Source organism: Fringilla coelebs (genome assembly GCF_963513975.1).
Source record: "Fringilla coelebs genome assembly, chromosome: 15".
Taxonomy (NCBI): Eukaryota; Metazoa; Chordata; class Aves; order Passeriformes; family Fringillidae; genus Fringilla; species Fringilla coelebs.
Window position 1 is genome coordinate 16,002,492 of NC_140041.1, and position 22,659 is coordinate 16,025,150.

General features: G+C 45.5%; 1 protein-coding gene across 1 annotated transcript; it reads left to right on the forward strand.

The window, feature by feature from the left end:
* Positions 1-11,258: 11,258 nt before the first annotated feature.
* Positions 11,259-13,428, forward strand: DRD1 (dopamine receptor D1; the record flags this gene model as incomplete). Its single annotated transcript, XM_084215791.1, has 2 exons — positions 11,259-11,336; positions 12,059-13,428. The coding sequence occupies exon 2, from the start codon at positions 12,067-12,069 to the stop codon at positions 13,426-13,428; it is 1,362 nt and encodes a 453-aa protein (XP_084071917.1). The 5' UTR covers positions 11,259-11,336; positions 12,059-12,066.
* Between the last annotated feature and the right edge of the window lie 9,231 nt (positions 13,429-22,659).

Sequence of the window (22,659 nt, forward strand, 5' to 3'; positions counted from 1 at the left end):
TTCCTAATTTTCTCTCCTGACGCAGCTCCAGCGATTCTCTCGAGTCCTACCACTGGTCACAGGGGGCAGAGATCGGTGCTGCCCCTCCCGAGGAAGCTGCAGCCCACAAAATCACAGAACCACGGACTGTTCTGAGTTTGAGGGACCCTCGAGGATCATTGACTCCAGTCCCTCAGTGTGGCCCCGAGTGGCCCATACAGGGACCGCGGCGAGTTCTCCCGTCAGTCTCCTCCAGGCTGCACTGCACTGGGATTGTTGTTTCAGGGTTATTACCAGAAACCCAAGCCACACTAAGCCCCCAAACCTGGCGGTGAAGGACAATAAATTGCCACGCGTGAGGACAGCACGGCTCAGGAGGCTGCTCTGAAGGTCGCTCAAGTACGAGGCTTGTCACAGCGCTCGCACCTGAGGGGGGAGATAAGAAGTGCATTAGCAGCCAGATAAGGAGCATCCGCATGTCAGTGTCACCCCCTGCTCACACACATCCCTTCCCCAGCCGGGGTCCCAGCCCAGCCCTGGTGTGTGCTGTGGGCACTGGGAAGGCAGCAGCTCTCAGGGCAGGATGTGTCTTCATCTCTACTTCAGCAATTCAGAGCTGCTGGCCCCCAGAAATGATGCTCTGGATGCAGCTGTGGAGGAGGAAACCGGCCCAGGGACAAATGGTGGCCTCCCCACTGTCATTTTCCTTCTTCCTGTTATTCCCAGAATGACTGGGCTGCTGTGACAATAGAAACACTTTGGAATTTCAAACCTTCTGGTTTGTTTTTTTACTTCCCCTGAGGTTCACATCAGTCCTGTGCAACCTGGAGGAGCGGCAGCGGTGCAAGCAGAGCAATCCTTCTCTCCAGCTCTTTGGATACAGGACTGACCTCCCTCTCCCTTCTCATTGCTTATTCATACTGAGTGGGAATTTTGTATTAAAGAAGCCATTTTATATTAAAGAGCCATGACTCTACCCTGGTATTAAGTGTTTGTGGAGTTGTACTTACTGATGAAAGCTTTGCTGCTAATACTAAATGTCTATGAAATTATATATACATATATATATCATAAACTAGAATTGTGTAGTTTGTTTTCAATTTTTAACTGAAAGCCAACTCAGTTCATGATTTTTAATAAAAAAAAAAGAGTCAACCTTCATTCTGACACAGCCACACCCAATCTCAGATGTCTCCTGTTCTATTTCCCCTGTAGCTCCACAACTTAAATCTTAGATATATAAATATGACAATTGCAGCTGCAAATATACCAAGTGAGAGTCCATCATGAAAGAATAAAACCTGGCACCGATATCCTTGCACTGCACAATGAAATTTGCGCAAAATTTATATATTTCCCTGCTAATGTCTAATCCTTTTTAATCTTGTCAGTCAGCTCCCAGTCTCCATGACCGGTGACAGATCCAACACTGATACATCTGTGGTGGTATCTGGCCATAACACTTGTTGCTAAAAGACATGGCAATGACTCCAGGAAAAACACCTTGTTCAGGAAATGGAAACAACTGGATGTTGTGCAGAGAAATAAATTACTTTGTTCTTGGGTATAACTGGGGTTGTTTAGTATGGTTTGCATTCTGAGGACTGATGTGTTCTGCTTATAATAATTCCTTGTGTCCCAAAGATGCCAACTTGTTAATCTGATTTAAAACCACATGTGGACTTTTCTTCATGTCACAATTGAAATTCTGCTTGCAGAGTATTTAATCTGGATATATGAATACCTAAATTCTTTCTCTGAGTCACTACATGCAAAGCTGCATGAGTTAATAGTTTGCTCTGTGCTCAGTGCAGATGGTTTTGAGCAGCTACACAACTCTTTCACTGGACGAGTCATTTCTCCCATTGCTGAGTAACACATCTGATATTTTGCCATGAATCCTGAGAAGGCTCGAGATGGCTCTGAGCAATCCCCACCAGTTACTCATGAGCTACAAAATGAAAGGCAAATGGGTGAATACATGTAGTCACAGAGAATATCTGACCTCTGACTCCGTCTTTCTTCATCTGCACTAATTTTCACACTAAAATGTTTTTGTCTCTATTAAAAATGTATGTCTAGATTAATGAAATAAACCCCACCCCAGCTCCTTTTGAAGCATTCCTTGCAGTTGCCTTATTTCCCAAGGGATATATTAATAAATCCTGCAAACTCCCATGTACATTTGTTGAACTAGGGATGAACTTGACCATCTGCATGTTTCTACCTGGAAGAATTCCCAGACTATTACAGGGCAAATTCTTCCCTACACTGACCAGAAAAGGAGGATTTCTCTTCCTCCACAATTACTGCATCATCTAAGAAATAAGCTTTACTGTATTTGCTTTCCTGTATTCCAAAGTGAACATTGGTGTATTTTATGTTTTTTCTCCATTTCAAATTAGCCTTGAGAATCAACTGAGTAAGTGAAGAGCTGCTGAACATGCTTTTATGAACAGAAATGTCCAGTAAGTGGCACTGCAGGACCAGGAATTTCAAACCCTAGGTTGAAAACACTGCAGAGTGAAGGGAAATGTGAGAGACGTCAAGACTTCTCTGCTCCCTGAAAAAAGTAGTTGTAGAGCAGTGGGGAATGATGTGATGATGTTCCCCAAGGCACGTGCAAGGTTCTGGGGTATTTTCAGCAGCTGGATCAGGAATATGATGTCAGGAGCTGGCCTTGGCACCAAGCTGGCTGTTATCAGGGGTTTGCCAGAAGAAAGCAGGAACATTTCTGGGAATGATTCATTAGCACTTGATGGGAGGTGCCTGTGAAGGCTCTGTGCTGGGTTTTGCTATCAGGAGCAGAATGCTGGGCAAGGTGAACCACGTATGTCCAGCATTTCCTGTGGTTTCCTGACATAATCTACATTAATTTTATGTAGAAGATCCACACTTCAGACTGGGACATTGGTGCAGTCTGAGGGAGTTCAAGGATTGTTTTTATAAATGAGCCAGTGATTTCTGTGAGTTTGTGTCAGTGCATCAAAAACCACCACCCTGTCTTCCCAGTCTCAGATGATAAGGAATAAACGATTATCATAGGCAATTTGATCAAACAGGCAACTAACACAACATTTTTTGGCAATATAAATTGTAATGAAACTCTTATATAAGCTGATAGAGTGTTACTTACAAAATCACTTAAATGCTTTGGCTCCATCTGCAATATTTGAACTCAGTTCCAGGTTACTCATGCTCTGCTATGCCGAGCTAAATTAACGCATACTCAATTTTCCTCTTTCTCTAGATGCACAGTTATATTGGATAAGGATGGAAGGGAATGAAGATGAAAAGCCAATCTGCATTTGGAAGGGACATAAAGCTGTGTTTAAAGGGATAAAGCAGCCTTTCAAAGGGATTAGGAAGCCATTTCCTCTATGATGTGGCTATTTTATAAGTGTCTCGTGTGGGATCATTGCTGCCATGAAAGATCCATGCCGGCTCTCACAGCTCCTGACAATTTTTTTTCATCAGCATCTAGGGACCAGATATTGATTAATCCTTTTACTTTCACCTCCTGAGCCTTTCCTGTGGTTTCATAAAATAGTTAAAAATATGAGAACGAGGCATGTCAGCACACCAATGACAAAATCTGTCATATATGACAAAGCAGGACACCAGAGGACAACTGGGCACATCACAACATGCAGCAGCACAACCTATATGGAAAACCCCTTGACACCATGCCACAACCTGGTGGATACACCTGAAAGCTGACAGAAGTGCCTAGAGAGAAGTGAGAGATTCATAGAGGCAGGAAATTCCTGGAAAGGTATGGGAAAAGTCTAGAAAAACACAGGAAAGTCCTAGAAAACTACACGGAACTAATGGAAAAATTATGGGAAATCCTTAGAAAGGATAATTGAATTCTTAGAAAGCCATGGGAGAACCCCAGGAAAGCAAAATGTGAGTTCTGAAAAAATTGCCTACAAATTCCCAGGAAGCTGGAGGGAATTTTGTATGAAGTGAGGAGGAATTGCTATAAGGCAGTGGAGAAATCCTAGAAGGAAATGCACAGCTCTTTGAAAGCTGTGGGAAATTTCTAAAGAGCAGAAAGGAAATTTGGAAAGCAGAAGGGAATTCCCATAAATAGTACACAATTACTGGAAAGCATCAGGGAACTTTCTACTGACATGGAACTTGTCATCCCTACTTTTAGCCTCTCCTCTCCTAAATGGAGAGGGCTGGTTTGATGGACTGAGAAGAGGCTCTGGATGCCTGTCTTGGTGGAGCTGAGCCCTGATGAGCTTTGTGGGAAGGGAGCAGGAAGAATTGGCCGCCTTGGAAGGCCCCTGACCTTGGGACAGATGTTGACAAGTGGATAATGAACCTCAGGGAACATTTCCAGCCTGGGAAAGTACAGCCTGTTAGAGACTGTCTCAGCAACAGGGCAGGGAAAAGCCAAGGACATCAAAGCAGGATGCAAAGGGAGAATTTACTCATGTTAGGGGGAAGAAAGAGTTCTGCCTGATGTGGTGGGCCAGGCAGAGGGGCTGGGCCAGGATAAGAGATCCAGGTGAACAAGGGTGAGAGTGGATTTGGGATACCATCACAGTTTGGATCACAGGGTTTTTCAAAGGTGTGAATGAAAGTTACGTCAGGAGGAGTGAAGCAACCCAAGGCTTAGACCTTGGTACAGATTTTTGTTTGGAATACCGTTCCAGTGTTTTATTGAACTTGGTGGGATGTTTCTGATTGCTATCAAGCCCAGACTGTGTGATTTGCCTTTGACAAGCAGCCTTGGAGAAGAGTTTAATCCCAGAACCTGAAGGTGGAACTGCAACATCGCAACAACAGCAGAGTTGTGTGGGGAGCTGCAGATGGGAAAATGCTGCCTGAGACAGCAGAGCTGCAGGAGTGGCACATTTGGAGGGGTCTGGTCCTTGCTGGGCTGACCCTGTGTGCTGTGGCTGGCCCTGCTGTGCTCCGTGGGCACTGTGGGGCTGCTTCCCTTGCAGACAGCCCTGGCTGGGCTCCTGTGGCTCCCTGTGGCACAGCTCTGAAATGCTGCTGCCACTCTTCACTAGGAGTGAGAAGTGATGCTTCTGGCTTTTTGGTAAGTATTAGTTTAGTTGTCTTGAATACAAGGAATTGTGGCCTGGTACTGGCAGGGCTGTGGAGCCTGACCACGCTGTATATGTAATAATGTGGATTTAATAACCAAATGTAGGGCAAACTATTGTCTACTCGCTGTGGGTACCAAGCACACACCTCTTCATCTTATGTCCTGCACCAGAAAACCAACAAATCTGCTGTTAAACAGTTCTGTTAAACATTTCTTCTCCATCCATCAATCAGGGGCTGGGCTGGAAATATGGGTAAGGATCTCTTTGATGCTGGCACACAGCTCAGGAGTAAGTCTGTAAGAGCAGCTTAGGAGGGAGAGTGCCACCTACCAAGCCATCTGCTGAGAAAATGGTATTATCTGCAGTCTCATCCACTGCTGCTAGCAATCACTGTCACACTCACTGGTGAAGAGTTTTGCTGCTAATATATCTATTTGTATTCTTTTTCTCCATCCCCTCAGAGTTAATTATTCCTCAGATTAATTTCGTTTTAATGAATCATTCGGTATCGCTGGCTTTATTTCATCTCTGAGATGCTAATTAATATGTCAAAGCCATCTTTAACATGAAAAGTGCTGTCATTTTCTCTGTGACTTTTCTTTTGATTCACATATTCAGTTTGTTTTTTTTTCTGAGGGCCTAAAATGTCCAGTGTGGAGTGAAAGAATTAAAGCTGTATAGTAGTAAAAATATGCATATGCAAATAAAGCCTAAATTGGGAGGCAATGGCCCACTCTGTATTTTGTGCTGACTTACTACTGTGTGAGCCATTTCACAAAGTAAGTCCTTAGCAATCAGCTAAGGCTTTTATATACATGGACTAGAATATAAAATTCAGGAGTACATACAGTCTCTACACTTGTTAGTGGAAATGATCAGAAATTTTGAGGTATTTCACATTTGTTGGTGCAGATTAGGTTTTAAAGAAAAAATCTTGTTAGTTTGCTGTGGATTTCCTGGCACTGTGCTGTGCTGCAGGGATGAGGCAGTCGGAGGATGCATTTTCCTTTCCTTAGAGCTCTCCTCTCAGCTATAATTTATTCTCATCATCCTCTGCAGTTTGGCTCTCTACCCACTCTGGAGGGAAGTGTTGGCAGGGCAGTAATCCTTCTCCTGCCCCATATCTCTGGCAGATGGAAATCCCAGAAAGAAAAGGGGGGAAATTTTAGGTTTCCCTGCTTGAGGGATTTCTAGGGTGATTTAAGATCCAGTAAACGGCCTTTGGATTGGCAGAGCAGGTTGAGCTGTAAGAGGAAGGTCACTCCAAGTATTCCTTGTGGGAAAATTTTCTTTCTCTGATCCTGTGGGAGTGAGTGGGTGGAACTGGAAAAACCCCATAAAAAGTCACTGCATGAGCTCTGCAGATTGAATAACACAGTTATTGGCAGCATCACACTGAGTTTAAATTACCCACAGCTCCTGGGGCTGGGGACTGTGCAGGTGACAGCTCCTGCTTGGACCCCTGGCAGCAGGTTTGGTACTTCTCTTTCTTTCCTGTCTTCCTCATCTCTCCAAAAAGAGCCATTTTCTTGCAAAATCTGGGGGGGTTCCAGCTGAAACCTGCTCTGGGGAGATGCAGAGAGGGATCACTGGGGAGAGAGGGAAAGGGGAGCAGAGCCTGCACAGGCTCTGAGCAGGAGGGGCCTGGGAGGGGATGATGGAACAATTGGAGGATGGTTTTCAGCACTCCTAAAGCCTGTGGGTGACACGAGGCTGCCTTTTGAGAGGCTGCCTGATCTCCTGCAGAACAGAAATCCTTTCTGCAGGTTCCATCCGCTGTGGCCCAGGGCTGGAGTTGGGCTCTCCTGGCTGGGAGTGAGGCTCTGCTGATGCATCAGTGCCTGAGAGGGGAGATGCCAGGAGAGCAGCAGTGCCTGGTCCTGCCTCCTGAGCACCCTGCACCAGTGCATGAGCTCCAGATCCTGGGGAGCAGTAGCACTGCACAGCAAATCCCTGCCTTTTATACCCTCCTGCGCTACCCTCTGTGTCCAGCCTGAATGAGCCTCCTCAAATGAGTCATTTAAAAATTCAGACTTTCATACATGGTGCTTCTCTCTGGGCTTTTTTGATTTTCCTTTTTCCTGCCAGTGTTCAAATTTTCTCACATATTTCATCAGTGACCTGATGCCCAGGGATGCTCTGTGGCTGTCATTGGAAAAATAGTTCACAAGTCAACATGTGCTGATGTGCTTTCTGAGCACTGATGTGCTTTTTGAGATCAGCCCTGCTGAATCTGCCAGACACTGAGGGCCAGCTGCAGTGACTATAATCTGCAGTCAAAAAACAGTGCCCACACTCAAATACTGAATATTTAGGCCTCTTGTTGTCAACCTTTGGGGACTAGAAATCATTTCTCTGACTGATCCTTTCTCCCTACGGATGGATCTTTATCATTCAAGAGCTTGAGATCCTTGGAGATGTTAGCAGTGTTTTTTGCTCTGTGATTTTGTAGTCACTACTGTGGTTTTCCTCATAGAATGCACATGATAATATCAATTTAAACAATGTTCTTCACTGATCTTTAAAAGACTTCAGAGCTGTTTGATTTCCAGGAACCCTTGACTTTTCCAAGAAGGTTATATTGAGGCTAAATTTATCACAGCTTATTAGTATAACCAGTTATTTACAAATCTGACAGCTCTTTTAGACATTATTTTTGAGAATATGCCTCAGCTGATTTCTTGTTTAGTAAATTCCATTCTTGCAGACATGAAAAGTCCTCCGGAGGGTGATGTGAGTACAATTTGTATCCACATACTACAATATCTTCTGTAAATCCAGCTAAGCTTTCTCCAGGTCTAGTGTGTGCACTATTTAGGTTAAAGAATGTCCATCTCTGAATGCAAGATCTGGCTTTTGTTTGGCTTAGACTTGGTCTTCCAGTAGCCAATTTTTGTTTGAATTCAGATCATTTGGATCAAAGTTCTACTCAGTATTTATATTTTCAAGTCTTCATATGGACAAAGTAGGGCCTTGTCCAACCAGCATCTCCTGGGAATAGAGACACAAAATCTCTCCTTTGCTGCCCATTGCTTTGATTCTAGCAGCAGTCAGTAGTGATTGAAAAACATTAAATAAAGTTAAGCAGCTGTTTTATGTGGGTACCCAGGGAGAATTTAACAAGCTCTGTGCTTTTTTCTAAATCTCCAGGAGACACCTGCACCATCATCCTGTTGCTGACAGTTTTAGGCAAGCCCAGAGCTGGACCAGAGCTGATTCTGCTCAGACTGGCTGGGGACAGCTTGGTCAGAGAGCAGCAAAAGGAAAAATGACCCAACACTCGTGTAACTGGCTCCCAGAGTTGTGGCAGTCTGCTGCCTAATCCCAGCAGTAAATTTACCTAAATAATAATAGGGGTTAGTGGATTTCGCTTTTGTTCCTCACCTGGGTATGACTGTCAAGTCATGAAAGTTTTAAAGGCTCATAAATTAGCAGAAATGACAAATGAGTTCAGCAGGGTGCCCTGGATGAACTGCTGGTGTTTGAAACTGCTGAAGGGGCTTTGCAGTCAGGGCTGAGCCAAACCTCACAGTCATCCCTGGACTGGTCACACAAACTTAGGGGAGAGACAGGAGAGAGGCTCTGGTTTCTGAAACTGATGCTTGAATTGCCAAAAAAAATGAGGGCTGTGAGAGCCTTACAAGCTGCTGTGAGTAGTGATCCAAAAGGATTCTTTAAATGTCACATTCAAGTGAAACCCTCACTCATATCAGCAGCATTAGGTTCTTCCAATGCTGAACCCAGCCTCTCCCCCAGGAAAGGCCACTCCCTGGTTAAAAGGAACGGAAAAGAAGAGTTCACTGGATGAGTTGATAAGCAGATGCTTGAGAGCAGACTCCTCTCTCCTCTGTAATGTATACCTCAGTATTTTTATCCAATATGGCTCAAAAATTTTGCTTTTTGGGCAATTGCAACTTGTCATTTCTCCTGGAATAATCCAGGATGGCTGTGATCGAAAGTCAATTTAGAAGAGCCTCTGGAAGTTATTGCAAATAAAATCAAGTGTGCTCAGTGGCTTCTTCTGCAGGCAGCGTTTCCTCCAGCCCAGGGTTTTATGGAAAAACAGGAACGTGCTGCCTTTGCAGCAAATACTTGTCATGCACTAAACCTCACCTGTGTGGAGCTTTGAGAACGAGAGACAATAGAAAAAGGATCTTGAAAATAGAAAAAGAAAACTCACAGTGAGTTTCATTAGAGATCTCGATTACCAAACAGCACAGGATTCATTTTCTTGTCTATTTTCACCCTCCTCTGGGGATGAATGATGATTAAAGGACAGGATAATAAGCAGGGGGAGGGCGGGATGAGAACTTGGTGAGAAGCAGTTACAATTTATAAAAAAAGAAAGAGAAGGGGAAAGGAAAACAAGTGTTTCAGTTAACTAGTCAAGGTTAGCTTAGCACTGTCTCTGCTTTAAGTGACATTATGAGAAATAGAGGCTCAAAAGCAACTTCACACGTGCTGGATTCCACTGAATTTATGTTCACAACTTATTAAGAGTATTTGTTCATCTTGGAGGTTTTTAAACTTCCCTGTGATGTCTTTTCTATTTATCTCATGATGTTTTGGGGGGTAAGATTCCTGTGCAAAGGCTGCAAACCAGCATGCTCATCTTTCCCTGCCTGTTGCAGCTAAGGTAAGCAAGGAAAGACCCTTTTGTAAAAAGAATGATTTGAGTAACAACCTCTCCGGTTTTGGTCTCACTACCGAGCGGGGCGGGGGAGTTTGCCAAGAGGTTTTGGGTCTGCTCGGACGGGCTTCCCCTGCCCTTGGGGGTGCCCCGCTCGGGGCTCCGGCGGCTCCGCAGTGTTTGTCTCCCGCAGGACCCACTCGGGACGCGGAGCCCGTCCGTGGCTTTTCCCCGCTCCCTGCCCGCAGGGTGACGATGCCGGCCGCGGTGCCAGCCTCGGGGCCGGGCTGGGAGCGGCGTGGGACGCTGCCCCCCGTCCGTGCCCACCCCCGGCGGGGCCGCGGCCGCCCAGGAGAGGGAGCCCGGCGGCCGCGGCTGCGCCGGGAGCCGGGGGCTGCGCCAGGCGGGGGGCGGCGCACGGAGCGCTGCCCCGGCCGAGCCCCCAGCCCCGGCCGCTGCCCCGCCGTGCCGGGAGCGGCTCCCGAGCGTGCTCCGGGCTATCTCCGCTTCCCCGGGTGGCGGTGCCTCGCCCCGCGGCCCCTCCCGAGCATCGCCCGTCGCGGAGGCGCGGGGCCGGTACTCACGGTCCGCAGCAGCGCACCGAGCGCGGCTCGCAGCGCCCCGCAGCTCGGGCAAAGTAATCCCGGCTGCGCTAAACTCCACGAGAGCCGCTCCCGGAGCCCCGCTCTGCCTCTCGTCCCGGCTGCCCGGGACGTTGTTCCCCAGGAAGGCAGGAAAAGCTGCCCAGAAGAAGCGGCGCCCGACCGAAGATGTTAGAGGAGGCGAAGGGGGGTGGCTTTTTGCCCGCTGCGTGCCTCCATGCCTGTCATTCCCTTGTCTTAATCCTTTAGGAAGGAGTCGCCAGGCAGACAGAGCGTTCCTGGAGGGGCGATGCTGCCGAGCCCTGCCCCGGGCAGAAGGAAGCAGCCGGGAGATGCGCGGCCCGGGGCGGGCAGCGGGAGAGTGTGAGGAGCTGCCTCCGCCTGCGCCTTTCCGAGAGGGAAAAAGCATGGTGAGAGCTGGACCCGATCCCTGGAGCGCAGCCCCGCTGAGCAGGAGGTGGGATTATTCCGGAGTAGTTATGGAGAGCTATAACTTGGCAGCGGAGTGTTAAAGCGACTTGTTCCTGCTGGGAGAGGAACCCACTGCGGGCATCGCCGGCGTGGTGGCCGAGGGAAGGTCACTCGGGTCCTTCTCCTCTCGCCTCTTTCTTCATCCGGCAAACGACCGAGGGAAAAACTGGTAATCGGCTCTTGCCAGCGTTGGGAATACCGTGCCTTTTGCCTGGGATGATTTGCCCTGATGTGCCGCCTCAACGGGATGTACAAAGCGCGACTGGGACTGATCCGGCCAACAAAGTTTGCAGAGTGATCAGCAGGGGCCGTGGGATGGAGGCAGCTGGGCGCACACCAGCAGGGTCCGTCACGCACGGTCCGACGGCACAGACCTGCTGCTCCCTTGAAAACTAACTCCTGGTGGTCCAACTCTTACTTCTCCCCTGCCAATTTGCACTTTCAGGGAAAAAAACCCACATACACGATGCAATGCAGTGTTCCTGTGTTGGTTTTGTATATAAGATTTGCTATGCAATTCCAAAACTAAAACAGGAGGAGAGACGGCCCTGCATCCCAGAGCAAACAGGGAATCAGAGGTGAAAGGTAGGAGCCAGCATTTCTTGTGTAAGTCAAACTAAATAACCTGAGCTACTTCTTGCTGAAAACCTTTAAAACACACCTACTGTATGTCTGTTTAATTTGTCTTGGAAATGTAAAACAGTTTGAAACAAAGTGAAGATTTGCTTTCTGATACTGCCAAGAAACAGAGCAAGAACTGGTGCATTTTGTTACAGGAATGTAGTGAGGAGGAAGGATGGTGTGTTTCATCAGTGAGACATTTAGGGAACTAGAGAAAAGGCATCTTGTCTGATACGCTTCAGTGAATGTGAAGGGCTGGTGCAGTGGACACTGGAAACACTCGATCAATAGTCTATTTAAGTGGGAATAGATGCAAGCATGGAAAAGTGATTGCTTTGCTGTGTGTGGGGTGTGCTTGCAGAGGACGGCAGCAGAACATTTACAGGTGAGCTGAGTTAGGCTACTCCGTGCAGGGGTGGTGCAGTGTGTTTCTGAAGGGATTGCTAAAACCCCTCTGTTTGTAGGGTGGACTGTGTGTGTGCATTTTCAGTTCCTGCCCACAGAGCTTTCAGGATGTTGTTCAGGATGATTCAAAGAGGGTGAGGTCCGTCTGGGGGTGAAGGGACTGTAGGCAAAGACCTTTGCTCGGTTTGGTGATGAGTAACTAATGGCCGTCTGATCTCTCTGATCTCTGCAAGGAGAGGAGTTGATGTCGTCATGAAAATCATGATATGATTTTCCCTCAGGAGAAACTATGACTTGGAACGACACCACTATGGACGGGGAAGGGTTGCTGGTGGAAAGGGACTCCTCTTCCTTTCGGATCCTCACGGGCTGCTTCCTCTCGCTCCTGATCCTCTCCACGCTGCTGGGAAACACGCTGGTCTGCGCAGCTGTCATTCGCTTTCGCCACCTCAGGTCCAAGGTCACCAACTTCTTTGTCATCTCCTTGGCCGTGTCAGATCTCTTAGTGGCAGTTTTGGTCATGCCTTGGAAAGCTGTGGCTGAGATCGCCGGTTTCTGGCCTTTTGGTTCATTTTGCAACATCTGGGTGGCCTTTGATATTATGTGCTCAACAGCCTCCATCTTAAACCTCTGTGTCATTAGTGTGGACAGATACTGGGCCATCTCCAGCCCATTTAGGTATGAGAGGAAAATGACCCCCAAGGCAGCCTTCATCATGATCAGCGTGGCGTGGACTTTGTCCGTGCTGATCTCCTTCATCCCAGTGCAGCTGAACTGGCACAAGGCTACGACCACGAGCTTTTTGGACTTCAATGCCACCTTAGAAGATGTAAGCACGGACAACTGTGATTCTAGCCTAAACAGGATGTATGCCATCTCCTCTTCTCTAATTAGCTTCTACATCCCCGTGGCCATCATGATAGTCACCTACACCAGGATATACCGGATTGCTCAGAAGCAAATCCGGCGCATCTCGGCTCTGGAGAGAGCAGCAGTGCATGCCAAGAACTGCCAGAACCCGGGTGGCAACAGGAGCAGCATGGACTGCCAGCAGCCAGAGAGCAACTTCAAAATGTCCTTCAAGAGGGAAACAAAGGTGTTAAAGACCCTCTCGGTGATCATGGGGGTGTTTGTGTGCTGCTGGTTGCCATTTTTTGTGTTGAACTGCATGATTCCCTTCTGCGAGCCCACCCAGCCGTCCAAGGGAGCAGAGGCTTTCTGCATTAATTCCACCACCTTTGATGTTTTTATATGGTTTGGATGGGCCAATTCTTCCCTCAACCCCATCATTTATGCCTTCAACGCTGATTTCCGCAAGGCATTCTCCACCTTGCTGGGCTGCTACAGGCTCTGCCCCCTGTCTGGCAATGCCATCGAGACTGTCAGCATTAACAACAACGGGGCCGTGGTTTTTTCCAGCCAACATGAGCCCAAAGGGTCCAGCCCCAAAGAGTCCAATCTGGTTTATCTGATTCCACACTCCATTATCTGCCCGGAAGAAGAACCTCTTAAAAAGGAAGACGAGGAGGGTGAACTGTCAAAGACCTTGGAGAAAATGTCTCCAGCACTGTCGGGTATCTTGGATTATGAAGCTGATGTTTCTTTGGAAAAGATCAATCCCATTACACAGAATGGGCAGCATAAAACCTGAACAGTAAGGTTTACTCAGCAAGACCTAATGGTATATATTGTAATAATCTTTTTTTTGGGGAAAAAAAAGATATACAAGATTTTTTTGGTAAGAACCTAAGCTCTAAGGGAGAAAAATGCACATTTACACCAAGCCCAGAATTAATTTTCCTGGCATTCAGAGCAAATTTAACATTTCAAACAATAAACAGAAAAAGATACTGGAAATTGGTTATAAAAAAGGATGCTAAACTGTACTGTTCACCCTGAGGAAAATCTACAAATTTAGATACAGTGCAGTTACAAAGAAAATGTTGCTTCTTCTCTGTACAGAGAAACCAATTTCTAGGTAAAAGTGAGGCAAAAGATAAATGTTGAGTATTTAAAGATTTATGTTTACTCGAAGTTAAAAGATTGCTTTGTCTTGTGATAGTGGGTGTTAACAGGTCCTAATTAATGACTGAGGGATTGTAAAGGTAGGTAGATGCCTTCTTAAAATTATTTCTGACAAATAATTGAGCCTTATAATGAGAACGGTTATTTTTAAAGCTTTGGGAGGTAATATGTTGATACTGGTTTTATTTATTTATTGTTTTAAATTGATATTTTTCATATGTTATAACAGATCTAGCTTTATTTATGTTATTTAAGATGTTTAAATAATGGGATATTTTTGGAGTGTCATAACTGCATTTTGACCAGTCAACCAGTCAGCACTTTATTACAAGCTCTGATAGTCTGGAGAGCTGGTGGTGAGGGGAATGGAGGAGTGTTAAGGAGCTCAGCAAGAAATGAAGGAATCAACAGAACTGATGCTGTGTGGAGTTGGTTTACTTGTGGGCTTTTTTTATTTTTAAGTGGGATTTCTTTCAAAAGATAGGACCAGAGTTGACTGAGTTGCGAATTCTCTTCCCTTATAGAAATAAAAGAAATTGCTGCTATTTATTTTTAAAAAGTTTCATGTTACAGAGACTTTGCTAGAATGTCAAGTTTGTGGATCTGTAAATACCTTAAATATGACTACAACCTTAAGAAGAATCCAATTTGGGAAGGAAAGCTTCTTAGATAACAATTCTTAGTATATAGTGTTTTGTATTTATGTAAGATAAACAGCTTTCTCAGACTTTTCTTATTTCAAGTCTTGGATATCTTTTCTGAACAAACACACTGGGTTATAATGGTAGGAAGGATGCCAAAACCTGGTTATCCTGCAGGACCACCTGGAGCCTGCTGTCTGTCTGCTCCTCTGTCACAGTCAGAATTAAAACCTGAGGTCCCTGGTGCTTTACCTCGGGAGCTGGGAGGACATTACAGTTTAGTGATTGCCATGTCCATACTCCAATCTGTGAGGAATAGTGGCCTCATTACCATTTTGGATTAAAACATTTCTAAATACGGCTGGAACCGCAGCCTCCACCTCGAAATCCTCCTGTGAACTCCAAAAAAGTTGCCAATGTTTAATTAAAAAATCCTGCTACTTTGCCACTGTCCTTCCCTGCTGCTTTCCCTCTGTAATGCCAAAAGCAATCAGTGAGCATTAGCAACAGGAACATTGGGTGTTAATATTCAGCAGCATTCAAAGGAATCCATTTCTTTTCTAAATGGGAGAAAATACCCTTTGGAGCAACTTTTTCGTAACATATATCAAAACAAATGTGTTGTCAGGAAAAGAGAACTGAGAGAAAAAAAAAATTTAAAGTCTAACAAACTATATACATCCTGCATCAGGTCTGTGTATTTATGTATTGTGAATGTTTTCATAATTTTATTGCCTGTATGCTGCTTTCATACATATAATAAAATTATTTTGTGAACAGAAGGTCAAATAAAGCAATCTACATTGCATTTATTAAATACATGCTGTTTTTTGGCAGTTGTATTGATTGTGTTAAAGGGAAGGATGGCTCCTTTATTTTACCATTTGCCCTTATTTGGGATCACACCCATGATGCCGATGGGAATTTCTGTTAAAAGCAGAGGAAAACCTCCTTACTAGAGACCCCTCAGCCCTTGCTCCAAATTAGGATTTGAAAGCAGTAAAAGCAATTTGGAAACAGGCACTCTTTGCTTTAAATGTGTAAAGCTTAACCTACCGGTGACTTTTATTTAGAAGATTATTTTTTGCCTTGGTGTACCAGCATAGTGAATTTGGTTGATAACATGTTTTTATTGTTGTTCTTCCTTTTATTTTTTCTCTTTTTCCCTCCCAAGCTTTGGAGTACTTCTCAAAGCCTGCTACAGCCCCACTGCTGGTGTCTGTTTTTGGCAAAAGGAGCCATTTCAGCAGTGAGGTGATGATGGGTGCAGCTGAGGATCCCTCTGCTCCTGGCAGCCCTTTGCTCTTGCCTCTGTCAGCAGATTCATTTTGAAATGAAGGAGCAAATCTGCATGGTCCCTTCTGCCTCGAGCAACACCAGCACCACCAGTCCAGCCCCTGGGACTGGAGCTGGTGCAGGAGCTGTGGGAATGTCCAGGTCCCCCTCCCGGGCTGCTCCTGGGGGTCAGTGAAGCCGCAGGTCTGAGGCAAACAGAGCATCCTGGCTGCTTCCAACCTGTCTGGGCTCCTCTGGGAAAATTTCCCAATGCCTGATTTTTTGGGGGTACCTTTGAAGAATTAATTTCTTAAAAAGTACACAGGCCAAAGAAGAGGTTCTGTGGTTTCTTACTTATTCTCAAAACTTCCAGCAGTCTGCTATAAAAGCAAAATACAAAATGAGATTTAAGGCGATAGTGTAAAGCAAGGTGCTGTTTTTGCAGGAGTTCATAGGGGATGATTTGTATTCTGTAATAAATGTTTGTTCTGCTTGACCAGGACCTGTCACAGAACCTCCCTGCTTGCAGAAGGATCTGAGTTTCGGGGGGTCTGTGAAGTTTGGTGAAGAGCTCCTGCTGCTGCTGGGAGTGTCCCCTAGGTGTGAGAGACTGGGGAGACACTTGGATAACTTTATTGTTTTAACTCTTGTTTGATTTAACTAGTTATTGCTTCTGACTCCTTTTCCTTCCATACATTTTAAAATAACATGAATTGGCCTTGATCCTCATTTACCAACACACCCCACCTACCCTTTGTTTTCCAGCCTCCCCAGCAAGTGCCTCTACATGTCCTCTCTGCCTTTCCTCCCATTACTACCAGAGCCTTTCTGCTGCCTTTTTTGCCTTTATTTGTCCCAATTAGCCTTTGCTTGGAAGAATGTCCAAATTAAAATCTTTCCCCCCAGCACAGCCAAGAGTCCCCTTCCCACATGCTGCTCCCAGAAATGCCTCCCTTACCTGCTGCAGAGCCTGGACACCAGTGTCGGGGCTGGCTGGCAGGGACAGCAGCAGGCACCTGCTGACTGCTTCTCTATTTATGTGCTGAATTCATTGCCCAGAAGCTGCATTCATTACCTGCTCTGTGCCTGCTCCCCAGCTGCTCAAAACCAGTGGTCTGCTGGAACTACTGGTCACTCCAATGTCAGGGGGCACCCCGGGGGCTGGAGGAGAGCCAGGAGTGCCTGGCTGGGCTCTGGAGCTGATAGCAGGGAGCTGACTGATGAGGTTGGCTGGAGTAGCCTGGGAGGATTGCTGGCAGTTCCACCCTGGCAGGCAGCTGCTGCTCTGGAACTCATTTCTGAGAGCGTCTCCCCTGAGACAACTTTGGCTGCTTTGGTGGAACCCCTCCCCAGGAAAGTCTTTTCTCACCACGTGCTGCAGCGAGTGGCTGGGCAGAGGCAGAGCCACAGAGGAGCAGTGAAGTTCCAGGGCACTGGGATGTCACTGCTCCCACCAGGATGGTCCCCACATCTACTCCAGGGGAGTCAGGCACTCTTCCCCCTGCCCTGCTTGTGCTTTTCTCCCTGTCTTGCTCGTGCTTTTCTCCCTGCCCTGCTTGTGCTTTTCTCCCTGCCCTGCTTGTGCTTTTCTCCTTGCCCTGCTCACACTTTTCTCCTTGCCCTGCTCACACTTTTCCCCCTGCCCTGCTCACACTTTTGTCCCTGCCTTGCTGACACTTTTCTCCTTGCCCTGCTCACACTTTTCTCCTTGCCCTGCTCACACTTTTCCCCCTGCCCTGCTTGTGCTTTTCTCCTTGCCCTGCTCACACTTTTCCCCCTGCCCTGCTCACACTTTTCTCCCTGCCCTGCTCACACTTTTCTCCCTGCCCTGCTCACACTTTTCTCCTTGCCCTGCTCACACTTTTCCCCCTGCCCTGCTCACACTTTTCTCCCAGCCTTTCTCCCCTCCAGCAGCATTTCCTCTGCAGAGTGAACCTCGCTGTGTCCCTTTCCCATGACAGGACATGAATGCAAGTTTACCCAGATAAACCAAGGAGCCTTTTTTCCTGGCTTTGCTTCCTCGTGACTGAAGGTATTTTTCTGTTTGTGGATGGAAGAGGTTAATAATTCACCTGGTGGCCTTGATGAAGGAGCTGTTGGCAACAAATGAGCTGCAATCACCAGATTAAATCGGAATATATTTCTCCCCTTCCCTCGTCAAGAATTTTGTGCTGATTTGAGTTTCTAACTTAACAAAGCAAGCAAAAGATAGAGGATAAATGAGGAAATGCTTTTGCTGAGGTACAGGTATCATGACACAGTTATTGGGAGCAAATCCTGGAATTTTTTTCAAATCAATAGCTTTCAGGAGCAACCAAATCTGATTGAATTCTCAAAAACTTGCTCTGATTAGTATCTTGAAAGGCAGATTATTCCAGCAATTGTTTTGGTTTCTAGTGTAATGACAGCAGAGTGTGTTCCTGGAGATGAACACGTGGCCCATGTGGCCACACAATGAATGTGACTTAGGGAACACTGTGCTGTTTCTTTCATCACTTTTAAAAGGTGGAAACACAAAGCCAAGGTGTTCTTGCACTGGTCTGTGAACGAAGTGTTGGGCTCCAGCCTTGGTTCAGGTGATGATCCCGTCTCTGAGAGAGAATCTGGTGCTCCTGCCACCCCCCAGATCTCAGAGATGGGGCTGCATTGTGCCACCAGCCTTCCCTGAGGGATCTGCTGAGCCCTGCCCAGCCAGCACTGCCAGCACCTTTCTACAGAGGTGATTTTGGGGCTGAACATGTAAATCGAGTGTATAACGCTTATATAACAGCTGCTTTCATGTTGGTTGTTGTTACAATCGTGGTCAGAATCAAACAGCAAGTTTCTGCCATGCTTTGTTTAATTTGATTTCTAGAAAAAAGTTCTGGGCAATGACACAGGAGAAGGCTGCTGGCCCTGCTGTGCTGGTGGCCATTGTTTTTCTATTCCAGTTGCATTTCCCTTTTGGTTGTGCCAGGCTGATCCTCCATTTTTAAAAAGGGAAGTTCCCGTTGGTTTTTTGGTGAAGGAGTTTCCTCAGTGCCTGGTGAAGGATGGCAGGAGGTGCAAATCCTGGTTCCCACCACCTAGAGCTGCAGCCACTCACCTGGACCCACCAAAATAATGTGACTTGTGCCTGGCTTTAGCTCCTGTCCCTCTGAGTGGGGTTGGCTTCCCCCAGAATGGAAATGGAATCGAAGGAATAGCCTGGGTCTGGTTCATTCTCACCTTCTGGAGCTGCTGACGTGGGGATTTGGGGTTGAAGAGGCACAAAAGAGACAGGGGCTGCGGGGCTGGGGTGGTAGCACGGGGCAAACCCTGTGCCCACGTGCCCTGCCACAGTCCTGGGCATCCAGGGAGGGGAGAGGGAAGAGCCCAGGTCCAGGCCAGCCCCAGGGACCAGAGCAGCTCCCAGTCCCTGCATCACACAGGAACAGCTCAGCAGGCAAGGTGGTTTTTGCTCAGGGCTGTGCGTGGCACAGCCTCCAAACCAGTTGCATTTTTTTCTGTTTGAATAGTTCCCACCCAGCAGGAATAAAAGAGTTTGTGGGATATTTCAAATAATAACAACAAAAACCAGACCCAAACCAGCTAATCAGAAAAAGTGTTTGTATGTATAATTTTTTACATTTTCAAAATGATTTTATTTTCGATGTGCTTAACTACAGAGTTTGCAGTGTGAGATTTTAAAACTCAGATCTCTGGTTTGAATATACTGACAAGCAAGTTAAACAGTAAAATAAAATGAAACAAGGTAATATCACTTCCATTAAACAATTGGATTGGTAAAAACCTTTTCCTGCTCCCATCCCTTGATTTTCAGATAACAGAATTCCTATTAATTTCACATTTTCCTAAGACAAGAGAATGTTTTTGAGATCTTGAAAGGAGAGAATGAGGGAAATATTTGCTTCCCAGATTGTCCTTCCTTGCTGAAGCCAGCAGAGGAATCAAACATTTCCCTGCCCTTTGCCACCATTGCAAAGTTTCTCTTAATTTCAGAGGGAATTCTGGATTCAGACACCAGGCATTTCCCCCTGTTTCCATTTTATTTCTCTGTTAATAAAGGAGTTCTCAATGGTGCCAAGTTCCTAATGATTTGGATGCCTCTCTGTGTCAGTACCAATAATCTATTTTCATGGGCATGTTCATCCATCATCCTCAATTAAAGGATTCATGGAGCGTGTGGAAGGGACAAATGGTGAAGCTAAATGAAATTTCTTTGTTACAGAGGCAGGAGATGAACCAGGCCTGCATCACCTGCAGTAAAAGGACAAACCTGTCAGGACTGACAGATCTTCCATGCCAGCACTTTGTGCCAGAGAGATGAAATGTTTAAAAAAAAAGTGAAAACACACTTTGAAATTGCATCCTAAAAGTGCTTTAAATAATAATTAAAAAAGATTTAATGATACTGTTATTTACTTTTTCACTCTCTTGTTTAATAAGCTTTTGTAAGGCAATTGTACAGGCAATTCCTGTAATGATTTCAGATTTGTAAGTGGGACCATCCAGTTTCCTTCTCTTTGCTCTTCTGTGCCAGTATCAGAATTTGATGTGGATTTGTGTTCCCAGCTGAACAGACTCTGCTCCTGCAGCCTCCTGACACCTCCTGGAACCCTGGATCCCACCAGCTCTGTTGGGAAGAGTGAAAGGAACCCCCTGGAAACAGCTGGTTTTGAACAGTGGGAAATTATTTTTGAGCAAAAAAAATGGCATTTTCTATTGGTATCTTTTTTGTAAGTCCAAAACCTGGTCCATTTTCATGTTTTTCTGCGTTTGTTTGCAAACAGTTTGAGTTAATTTTTGCAAAAGCAAGATCAATGCTTAAAGAACAGCAGTATTTTTGAAGTGAGAAAGATTTTAATAGTTAAAATTTCAGAAAAAAAATCATTACAATTCTTATAAAGCAGAACATTTTCAATGCTTTTTATTCATGTACAGACAATCTTAAAAAAAAAAGGAACAGATTCTGATTAGAACAGTTTAATGCAGAAACTTCCAGTCCTATTTCTTACTTGCTTGAGAGGATAAAATACAGTGATAGGGATGTTTGGAATAAGGTGTGGTATGATGAGTAAAAGCCTTTCTAGCAAAGAGTATCACATCTAGCAAAGCAATTCTAGACATTTAGTAATTTCAGTTTTGCTGTTTAATTCCCCTCATTGTAAAATATTGATTATATTTTAAAAAATTGATTAAATGAGCATGTGAAGGTAACTTTCATTATAATAAGTGTCATTAATTGGCCTTTTGCTGGGATTCTCTGTGGACTTGTGCCTCTGTAAATGGCATTTTTGTACCCAGGCTACAGCACAGGAATTCCTGCCCTTTGTGATGTCTTGCTGCTGCTTTTCAGCAGGAACAAATTCCTTCTTGCCCCTTCCCTGTCTCTAATGCATGTTCACTCCTTCAGCCTCTTTATCCTTTACTTACTGAGATAAGTTAAATTGTAGGAATGTGATTTGAAGGTGATTTTAGCAGGTGTTTGTAGCCCAGCCAGGGCTCTGACCCGTGGCACACACACATGATCAGGGTCTAAGGAGAAAAAGTTTTTATTCTGTGTGTTCTCCAGCTTATATACTCTTAACAAAGCGTGATCTTAGGTCATTAACTACATCACAATAACTTATTATATTCATTGGTGCAAAGCAATTAGCGTTCAATGTAATTAGCAAAAGTTTTACAGAAATTTAAGAAGGCACATATACACATCTACTTATGCATCTAGCTTATAAAAATTTTCATGTATCTTTTCTAATCTGTTTCTATGCTGACAGCCTTGTCTTCTTCCTTGTTATAGATACACTTGAAAATCATCAATTCTTATTTCTTCTATGGAATCAGCTTTGCTTGCAAGCCAGCTGTCCAGCCCCTCCATGCTCTCAGACCTGTGTATCCCAGGATCCTGCTCCTTGGGATCCCCCCACCCACATCCCCAGGGGAATGCTGCCCACCCTGGGCTGGGACAGGGAGAATCCCCTGAGTGGTTTCACTGAGGCATTCTCAAAAAAAGGACAAAAAGTCGATGAGCTCCTACCCCTTGGTCAACTCAACCCCTGGAATGCTGCTCTCCAGCGCTTCCTGCCCTGCCCAGCTCAAAAACCACTTGCAGAAATTGTTTTTATTTTGCAGTATTTACCCAGCTCTGCTGTGCAAACGCCCTCAATTCTGGCATGTGGCTGAAGTAACGACCCAGCTGCGTGATAAAAACAAAGAGAAAATAAAGTTATCAATCCTGACACCCAGGAAAAGAGCCCATCAGCAAAAGGCTGGATTCCCACCCCACTGAGGGGATTTGAGGCAGGAAAACCACCCCAAAACTGCTGGTGTGAGTGAGGAGCCCCAGCAGGATCTCCCCCATGGCAGTGTCCATCCACTCCCACTCCATGAAGGAAACACTTTGCACACCCCAGGCTGCAATCAATGGAGTATTCAATATTTCCTTCACTTCCCTTTTCAAAGTGACTGGTCATTCCTCTCCACGTCCATTTGCTGCCTCTGCTCAAAGTTAAATGTAGGAAAGAGTCACCAGTAAAAGCCTCTGGGGTTACAGTTCAGCTGAAGTGGGGTGTCAGAGGAGAAAATACACTTTTGCCTTAAATGAAAGAGCTTCACTGCTATTTTAGCTTATAATTTAAATTTTTTATTCTATTACATTTTATAATGTGGTTTTATTTTACTGCTTTCCATTGCTCACCACTGACACAAAATCATTCCTGAATGCTGATTTCCTCAGTGTCCTATGTAATATTTTTAAACTACAAATACCTGTAGATAATGAAGGCCAGCTCACCTGTTAGGGTGAGCAAAAACAGGGAAAGCTGGAGTCACTGAGCTGGAGAGAAAGGTAATATTAGGAAGGAGGACTTTTCTCTCTGAGAAGCTGTTTCTGCCCTCTGAAGTGAGGATTTCCCTTGCTTGGACTGAATATCTTCTTTTATTACAAAGAACTAATTTAA